Source organism: Talpa europaea (assembly GCF_964194135.1).
Source record: "Talpa europaea genome assembly, contig: HAP1_SCAFFOLD_199, whole genome shotgun sequence".
Taxonomy (NCBI): Eukaryota; Metazoa; Chordata; class Mammalia; order Eulipotyphla; family Talpidae; genus Talpa; species Talpa europaea.
The window spans coordinates 38654-48473 of NW_028167922.1; the positions used below are offsets into that span (position 1 = coordinate 38654).

The following is a 9820-nucleotide window of genomic DNA, read 5'->3' on the forward strand; positions in this document are numbered from 1 at the left end:
TTCCAGGATGGAGCGCGCTGCCTCCTGCCCGGGGGCACGCCCAACTTGCTAGGTCCAGGTGTCCGTCACGGGCGCTGGGAGGCTCTCGTGCTCCCGCCTTGTACTCCACGCTGCGGGAGAGCGACTCGTTGGATGCAGAACAGGTTTCCATTGGGGACAGCTGAGTAGCTTTGCAGTAAAACTCATCCTAGGACAATGCTGAGTGTGCTGTGTGGGCCACCTGCGCCCAGCCCGGGGCTCTGCCCTTTCTTCCCCCGCCACAGTTGGAGGATCAGGTGCGACCAAAACTAGGGAACACCATGCCAGGAGTGGGATTCCATTGGGCTCCTGCACCTGGCCCACACGGAGCTGGGGAGCGCTTGGGAATCCCATTGCTGCTGGGCAGGGGAAGGAGCAATCCGGGGTCCTGTCCAAGGTGCTGAGGGTGAGGAGCACTGGGTTTGGGTGGCTCTGGCGGGGTGGGTCTCCCCTGGGACACGCAGGATGCTGGGTGTTCATGTGCTCTTGTCACATTGGCCTGGACGACCAGAGATGGGAGTCGGTGTCTAGAAGGCAAGCAGGACCCTCTGGGCCTTCCTGTTCTTCCCCTTGGTGGCTCTGGTTCTTCCTCCCATGCCAGGGGCACTGCCCATGGGGGCTGGCCCTTGAGCAGCATGTGCCCAGGCTGAAAGCTGCGGCTGGCCAGTGTCGCGCTGGGCAGGACCCGCTCTGGACCCCGCGGGCTGCCTGGGCCGGTGGATCACGACCGCGTCGGCGGGCAGGGCACGGTCCACCTCCCTGAGCTTGAGGGCAGGCTTGGGTCGCTCGTGCTCCTGATGCTTTCTCCACTGGTCCAAGGTGACCGGCCGGGTCGGGGTCTCTCGTGCAGGCTCCTGGGGCTCGGGGACCGCAGGAGGCCTGTCTCCCACAGGCTCCAGATGGGCCTCAGGGAGCAGGTCCACACCTGTGGTGGTCAGCGTTGCGTGTGGCCCACCAGGGGAGTCTTGCTTGCTAGCCCTGTCCAGTTCCTTCTTCTGGATGTAGAAGAGCACGTAGGCCTGTTGGCTCAGGGCAGAGGAGACATTGCAGGAGGTGACATGAGAGTCGTCCATGCGATACCACCGGTCCTTCCCAGGCCTCACGTAGCAGAAGTAGTGTCCCTGGTGACACCCCCAGCCTGCGTGGACCAGCACCGCATAGAGTTCGTACTCCAGGGCCCCCGCCTTCTTCTCGGACAGCACGGCCTGCAGGTCCAGGCGCTGTGGGTAGCGCACGGGCTTGGCCACCTTGCCGCCTGTGGGGCCGCCGAAGCGCTTGAGCATGAGGATGAGGACCTGGGGAGGGGCGTGCAGAGCCAGCGTCTTGGCGGCGGGCCCCCTGTCGCCACAGGCAGCGCAGTGGTACGCGTCGGGCCCGTCCAGGCTTTCCGGCTTCACCAAGTCCTGCAGAGCCTGCTCCACGCTGTCGGCGGCCTGGATGTCCAGGGCGATGTCCAGGTAGGGCTCCAGCGTGGTGGAGACTCCGCAGCAGCGCACGCACTGGATCTGGGACCTCCAGTAGCCCCCGAAGAGCCGCCGCACCAGGGTGCTGTCCTGGGGCTGTGGGTGCGCGGCCGCCAGCTCGCTCACACACCCGCCCTGCATGGCGCCCACGGTGGCCATCAGGAACTCGTGGGCATCTTCCTGGCGCCAGGCATGGAAGCCGGCGAGCAGCTCCTTCACGGGCGACACCACCTCCCCGGGGTGCAGGAGGGCGCGGGAGACGTGCGCCCGCATGGCGCAGAGCGTGCAGGACAGCCGCCGGGGGCAGGAGGGCGCGCGCGGCCGGGACAGCAGGTAGCCGGCCAGCGGGGGCGTGTAGGTCAGGCACTGCAGGGCCGCGTTGGCGTAGCAGGTGTTCCCCAGGTTGCGCAGCCCGGCCCCCACCTGGCCGGGCCCCAGCCGGCGCCCGAGGCGGCCCTGGCAGCTGGTCGTCTCCGCAGGCCTCGGGGCCATGCCGCGCGCGCCTGGCCGGAGGGACGAGCGGCTTCTTGGAGGGGAGGCAGGTCAGCGCTCCCGGGTCCCCGCGCCTGCTCCAGAGGCTGCGAGCACGTCCAGTCCTGAGGCCGAAGCTCCGAGTCGCGGCGAGGTCCGGAGTCTACCCTGCCGGGGTCAGGAAGAGCCGCTGGACGATGCGCGCGTCAGGACCGCTGGCTCCGAATGACCTGCAGGCCCGGCCCGGGCCCCTTTTATAGCCCCTGGCCCCGCCCCGCGACGAGGCCCCGCCCCCGACCCCCACAGGTCACCGGCCTGCTGGGCAGCGCTGGGCGTGGCCCTTCCGGGCCAGCAGCTCCCCGGGGAGTCCGGCGCTGGGTCACACCCCCCCGACTCCAGTCTGCGGGGCCGGACCTGGCACAGGTGCAGTCTGACGAGGCACTCAGCGCCCCAGCTGCCCATGGCTGGACAGGGACAGTCATCAGGCCCCTTCCAACCCCCTCAGCGTCCTGGGCTCGGGACCCGAATAGGGCTGGGGACGACAAATTGCGGCTCGGACCCTCCACTGGCGTCACCCCACCTGTCCCCGCATGTCAGAGCAGCATCAGCACGAGCTGGCAGGGACAGGAGAGAGTCAGAGAAGCCCGGAGTTGGCTCCGGACACCTGTGGGGCTGGGGTGACTCCTCTGGCCGGGGCACAAAGGGCAGGAGCAGACTCTCGGGGAGCTCGCAGGAGGCCCCGCTGCACTCAGGAGCAGCCCGCGGGATGGACACAGGCGGCTACATCATTCATTCCCAAGGATTCGGGATTAAAAAATATCTTCAAGGGAAATTGCACACTCAAGACAGTCGTGACGAGGTTTCTCTGATCGGGTCCCAGGAGGTCCAGACGCCGAGCCGAGGGCCTGGCCTGGGCCTGCGAGGTGGGAAGATGCAGAACGGGTGTTGGGGAGACAGAGCCCCTCGGGGCCCGCCATCCTCACAGTGGGGCGGGCGCTGGCTGGGACAGACAGGATCCACTCAGTGTCCACCGCGGGCCCCGGGAGGCCCCTGCAGCCGGAGGTGCTGGGTGTGGCCACATGGCCCGGGGACGCCTGGAGCCACAACCCCCGCCCCAGGGGTAAGGGGCAGTGATGGAGGGAGGGAGGCACAGCGCTCCCTGGAGAGGCCCCAGGGCGTGACCTCTGGCACCTGCCTCCGGGAGTGGCCCCTGGGATATTGCCCTCTGAACCCGATGTGGCTGGGGGGATGTGGGGGGCTGGGCTGCCGCCGTTCCGTGGAGGGCTCGGGTTGGGGGGAGCTGTGGCCCGGGCTGTCCCCCCGTGGGCGCTGGCAGGAAGGAAGTGGGTGGGCAGGCGGCCCTTGGGTCCGCACCCCTGGCAGTGGGTCTCTTTGATCTCTCGAGGCTTCAGAAAATGAACGACCCGAACTCCCTGAAATCTGGCCGAGGCCCCGCATCCTCTCGGGCTTCCCTTGGGGGGAAGCAGCGTCGGCTCTGCCCAGCCCCACTGCAGCCCCCACCCCTAGACCCGTGCGCGCTCAGGAATCCGGAGCGTGTCCCCATCACCCCGGGGCTCCGGGGTGCGCCCAGGTGCGCCCGTCCCAGCAGGCGCCTCATGACCGTCGGGGGGTGAAGACAGAGGTCAGCCCAAGCCCCACCGCACTTTCTCAGGGCGCCCTGGACGCCTAGGGCTGGGTCGTGGGTGCCCACGGAGAGGGTCACCCGGCGCCAGACTCCCCAGGAGATGCGGGTCCGGAGGGGCCACGCCCAGCGCTGCCCAGCAGGCTGGTGACCCGGGAAGGGGGGGTCGGGGGCTTCAGGGCGAGTGGGGCCAGGGGCTATAAAGGAGGCGCGGGCCGGGCCTGCAGGTATTTGGATCAACCCCGGCCCGTCCCAGGAGGGGGGTCGCTGGGGATGGGGCAGCGTTGGGTGGCCCAGGTGTGTCCCCTGACTTTCCTCTTCCATCGCACCCTGTGCTGCGGGGGTGGTGGGCGAGGGAGGCGGCCAGTCGCTATGACAGGTCCTGGGCATGACGTGCCGACGAAAAGGGGGGCCCTGGGGAAGGGGGGCGCTGTGTCCTCACTAGCCCGGCCCGGAGCTCGGAGAGGGCCTGGCTGGCGCCAGGGTGTCCTGCTGCAGCTGCGAGATGGCTGCGCCCGGCTGGCGTCCCGCCCCTTCCCTCCCACCCCGGCTCCTCAACCCCGACGTCCTGAGCCACGGGGACCCCGTGACAGCGGGGGAGACAGACCCCAAGGATTCCCAGGCGTGCGCTGGGGCTCCCTCAGGGGGCTGGCTGCCCCCGGGCCTCCAGAGCGCTGGAGCCGCGGCCGCGGGAGCCGCCCTGTCCTTCCCCTGCCCAGCCTGGGGCGGCCAGCACCGGGCAGCCTCCTGCTGGGGGCTGGACTCTAATAAGACGGTGTCTCACCAGCTCCTCTTCACTCTCAGTAACACACTCTTGTGTGCAAATGAGTGAGTGTGGGGGGATGTGTGCCAACGCACTCGCGACGCGTGGAAGGTAAAGCCCGACACAAATTTCACTTTCAAAGACTTTACTAAGAGCAGGAAACTGATTCGTGTTCGGCTCAAAACAAGCGGGGGAAGGTGCCCGACGATCCCTCGGCCACCACCACCCCGGCCACATGTCAGCGCGGGGTGGGGCGCCGGGGCAGGGCGCCCTCCGCACGCCCTGGGCCCACCCCAGGGACTCCCCCAGATTCACACAGTGAAGCCCAGGCTGGTCCCGATTCTGCTTCACCCCACAGGGAAGCCAGAAAGACCCTCCCTCGCCCAAGCCCAGGGCACTCAGGCCCAGTGCTCCTCCCCCTCGGGGTCCCTGCCCAGGTGGAGAGTTGGGGTGACCACGCCCCCAGAAAGGTGTCAAGAGACCTGCCCCGAGGCCGCCCTTCAGCTTCCCTGGTGCTCCCCACCCCACCCGCCCTGAGGTGGCAGCTCCTCTAGGAGAGCGATTCCTAGGAGCCCCCATTGCGCTGTGACACTGTGTGTGTCGTTTCCAGCCGCTCCCAGGGAGCTGGTAGCTTGGGGTCTTGGTCTTACTTGAGTACAATTTTCAGGACTGCCCGGGGCACCGCCTCTGTGGCTCGGCCGGGCAGGGCTCCCTGAGCGAGCTATGACGTGTTGCCTCCATTTATCTCCAGTCAGAAGCGGGTCCGACGCCAAGGAGCTTTCTCAGGCCGGAACACGGTGCTGCTCATTGAGGTGGCTCCAGGCTGCCCCCGGGGCCAGAGACAGATGCTCAGATGCCACCCACATCTTTAAACAAGACTTGGTGAATGTTGCCCCTGGCCTGATGGGCTAAAAATTGCCTCTAAGGCTTGGAGAGTGAGAGGGGTCGGCGGGGCGGCCGGAGGAGGGCCGGGCTGCTAAGGGTGGACGCGGGTTTGGAGGAAGGAGAGATGCAGCAAGGGCTGCGCGTCTCCTGGGGAGGAAGCCTCACAGAGCGGTTGCCCGGAGATGACCTCACGCCAGCCGTGAGCTGCATTTGCAACAGCTTGCATTGTTTTGAAAAGGTTAAATTTTCTACAAATTTCTTCATTCAACATCCTCAGCCACTGCCTTCTGCTCACTGATGTCCTTTTTTCCTACGTGCAATCTCGCTGGAGAGTTTTCCATGCTGCTTTTAGGTTTGCTACCTCATTGTTAGAATCTCATTGTTGACCAAATGTAAGGAATTCCTTCAGTTTTCCCTTCCTCCATGACACCGGGGTGTTTGGAATCGCCTCACCCAGACGCCTGTCAGAGATGCTCCGTGAATCAACAATTTCTGTTGATCTTACATGAGACAGTCCCCCAGTCTGAACTGTCTGTTGGGACTCTTCGTCCTGCTTCAAAGACTCTTTTATACCCCGAGGTGCAGCGAGGGTGGAAACAGTCATGTGAGGAGGAGGAACTAAAATTCAACATTCTGGTATCTTGGCTGGAGAGGCAGAGACAAGAGAAGTGTGAAGAAGGGCTTCAGGGAACAAATAAGTCCAGACCCTGGAGACACACCTCATGGGTTCTCATTTCCACCGTCACAGTCCAGGAGATGTTACTCAGTCTTTTTGTGACTCAGTTTATTCAACTCTAAGGTGGAAATGAGCTGAGCGCTTCATTCTTGGCCTGGCTACGAGGCCACTGCGGTGGACCAGAGGCCGCAGATGGCTGCGGGCAACGGGCACTTCTGTCAAGAGCAGGTAGATCCCCCTGCTGTGTTCCTGCCCCCAGGGGAATGGACAGTAAGAAGCGGACAGTAAGAAGCGAACCTCTCAGTTTAATTGGCAACAGCTGATAATGATCAGGCGCTGACAGTTAGCACCAGGCTTTCCTGGCCGGGAATCCCCGGGATGTGCCTGTGGCTTCAGTCGCCTTCCGGGCTTTCTGAATTTGAAACAAGATTTTAAAGCCAAATTGCCTCTGCTTCCCATCAACAATTGTGTTCAGGTCTGTTAACCTTTGGGGGGGTTCATTTATGTAGCGTTCTATTTCTTCCTTCCCCCCTGCACCCCGCCTCCCGTGCGCCCTGGTCCCTCCATTCCCCCGTACCTGGGGGCCCTCTGGGTGCCCATTCGTGCCCAGAAGCTTTCTAAAAGTGCCTGATCAAGGCACCTGCCATGGAAATACCCGGGTGTGTCCGTTTGTTTGTTTTTGTTTGTTTGTGTTTGTTTGTTTGTGTTAGTTTTTGTTTGTGTTTGTTAGTTTTTGTTTTTAGTTTTTGTTAGTTCTTTTAGTGTTTGTTTGTGGTTTTGTTTGTTTTTGCTTTTGTTTGTTTTTGTTTGTTTGTGTTTGTGTTTCTTTTTGTTAATTTTTGTTAGTGTTTGTTTTTGTTTGTTTCTGTTTTTTTCTGTTTATTTGCTTTTGTTTGTTTTTGTGAGTTTGTTTTTGTTAGTTTTTGTTAGTGTTTGTTAGTTTTCGTTAGTTTTTGTTGGTGTTTGTTTCTGTTTGTTTTTGTTAGTTTGTATTTGTTAGTTTCTGTTTATTTATGTTTGTTTTTGTTATTTCTTGTTAGTGTTTGTTTTGTTTTTGTTTGTTTATGTTTGTTTGTTTCTTTAATTTTTGTTAGTGTTCGTTTTTGGTTTTGTTTGTTTTTGTGAGTGTTTGTTTCTGGTTTTGTTGGTGATTGTTTTCGCTCATTTGTTTTTTTTTTTGTATGTTTTGTGAGAAAATCCCCGCCCCCCCGTTGGAGGCCAGGGATCTAACCAGCGCTGCAGAGGCTGGGGGTTGCACCTTGGGGGAGGCCCCATCAGATTCCCTGTTGAAAGACAGCGTAAGCTACTGTGCTTTAATTCTGAAACTTTTCTGTCTGATATAAATGAGCAAAGTAAATAAGTATGAGTGGGAGAGACGGTGTCTCACTCCAGAATTACGAGGCCCGGCTTGGAAGGGAGCAGCAGCCCACACCCGGGCCCTGAGTGCAGGCTTTGGCTATGGCCCGAACAATGATCTGATCACTTCCCCCGCTTTTCTAATGACTGTTGGTCTCCAGAATGGAGCACCCATGGCCGTGATCATCGATTTCTGCAGAATGCAAGCAGCAAAACCCAAACAGGCCAACTAGGGAGGAAGGTGCAGACATTTGAGTCACGAAGGACACCCCATCTTCAGCTCCTGACCCTCATGACACTACTCCGAACTTTTACCATGACAAATATCATCACAAAAATTACATGTCTTAGTAGCGGGCAAAAGCATCTGCAAGAAATGATAAACACATTCTGATTAAAAAAACAATGGGCACACACATGTCACGTATGGTACATTTGATCTTTATTCATCTTTTGGGAAGGATAAGGTAACTTTCCCAAATCACTCGAAATCACTTTCCCTCTTGCCAGATGTCACTAGGTTAATTTTATCGCCGGATTCAATCCCTCCATCTAGTCCTAGATAGCCCTCCCACCACCCACACTCCCTTCTTCAGAGAAAACGAGGGGCTACAGGCAATGCCTGCTATCAGAGAACTTAGAAGTATGCCAAGAATGCCACTCCCATAAAACACAGCAGGCGGGTGCCCCACCCCCAAGGGTGTCCCCATCGGAGGTGCTGAGGGTGTGTGATCCCAGGGGAGCAGTGCCTCTGCAGGTGGGGGCCACAGGTACCACTAGTCATGCCCTGGGGCCTTGCTTCAGGGAGCCCTGGTGCTTCTCACCCTCCCCCCACCACCCACTCTGCTCTGGCATTTCTAAGCAGACTAAATCCTATCAGGAACTGAACTCCCACGGCGCCACCCAGAAACCACTATGGATCTCTTTCTCAACAGGTCCTCTCAGAAGGCTCAGAAGGTAGAAATGCTTTGTGCCCCTTGGGGGTCCTCAGCTGTATATACCGTATCGTTTTGGTCACACACTGTTAATTGAAAGCAACGTACATGCTACATTAAACAGTGTTGTGAGTTCACAGAGAACAGGCGCAGGAGAAGGCACCCCATGGTGACTCCATGTGTTATAGGGCATGGAGCGGGGCAGCCCAAACCCCGCAAACCTGCCTATTCTAAATGGGTTCTGCCATCCGCCGCATCAACACAAAACATAGGAGACTTTAATGGGAAGGAACTTTAATAAAACTAGGAAACAATACAGGAAAGGCAAACAGTCTAGTTTCTAAATGAAACACCCAAAGTGACCCGTCCCCTCGTGGGTAAAAGTCCATCCCTATGGGATCGGCCCAGAACAAGGCCCCAAGGCCTGCCACAAGTCTAAAGCATCTTCCAGTGGGGACCCACAGAAAAGGGTCACAAACAACTGGACAAGCCCAGAAGGAAAAGAGCAAAATCAACATCAAGATAAGAGCTGCCACTGTCACCTCCCCACGGGTCTCACCCACATCTGTGTCACCCAGTCCACGACCAAAGACAAGCGCAGTTTCTTCACGTGACTCTAGGCTCCATGAGCCTCCTCCAGGTCTCCTGGCTCCATCCTGCTTCCTTCCTTCCTCAGCCTCTTCTGCCAGTTCCTCTTCTCTTCCTGCTCAGCTCCACCCTCTCTTGTGTGGGGCAGGGAACCTCCCCCTTACCTGGGGACCACCCTGTTAACATGCAGTGGCTCCTGAGGCTCAGGTCCTTCCAGGATGGAGCGTGCTGCCTCCTGACCAGGGACACGCCCAACTTTCTAGGCCAGGTGTCCCTCACGGGCGCCGGGAGGCTCTCCTGCTCCCGCCTTGCACTGCACGCCTCGGGAGAGCGACTCCTTGGATGCAGAACAGCTTTCCATTGGTGTGGCGGCTCCTGAGAGCAATGTTACAATTGCCACAATTTCGCATTAATATTGGGTGGCTGTGCTGTTTTGGCACAATTAGCCCTCTGCCCCTGCGTGCTGGACTGGACAGTCAATGACGGGTAAGATCAGAAAGCAAGTTCTGACAACCTAAGACAGGCGCAGTCCCCGAGGGGATTTAATGGTTCCCACCTTTTCATCTATGGAAAATAACTGGAACAAACAGGCCTGGGAGTTGTTGAGGCACCACCAAAACATGTTGTTAATCATTACCAGTTACTAGCCTCATAGTGAAGGAATGCAATTATGGGAAACAGGTTCTATTACTTGTAGTAAACAATATAGCCAAACACAATTATGAGGATAAATAGTAAAATATAGGACATATAAAAATAGAATGATGATAAGAAAGTACAATCATAACAATGAATCAGAAGATCTAGAACAAACCTCCATCGAGGAGGGTAGAATATGAAATGTTCTTGATTTGTTCTTGATTTCTTGAAAAATAATAAGCAAAATGTAATGTTATGTGTCACGGCATTCACGTATACCTTGATAAATGATTAACCACATACTGTGCGAAACATAATGAAGCAATTACTGTAAAAATGTATAAAAAGAGAAGGCTGCTTTCAATAAATCGCACTCAGATTTTC

At 58.3% G+C, this 9820-nt stretch overlaps 1 protein-coding gene across 1 annotated transcript; it reads right to left on the reverse strand.

Moving 5' to 3' along the window:
• Positions 1-545: 545 nt before the first annotated feature.
• LOC311188098 (ubiquitin carboxyl-terminal hydrolase 17-like protein 6) lies at positions 546-1973 on the reverse strand (the record flags this gene model as incomplete). Its single annotated transcript, XM_084259860.1, has 1 exon — positions 546-1973. One exon carries the CDS (start codon positions 1971-1973, stop codon positions 546-548), a length of 1428 nt encoding a protein of 475 aa, XP_084115986.1.
• Positions 1974-9820: the final 7847 nt, after the last annotated feature.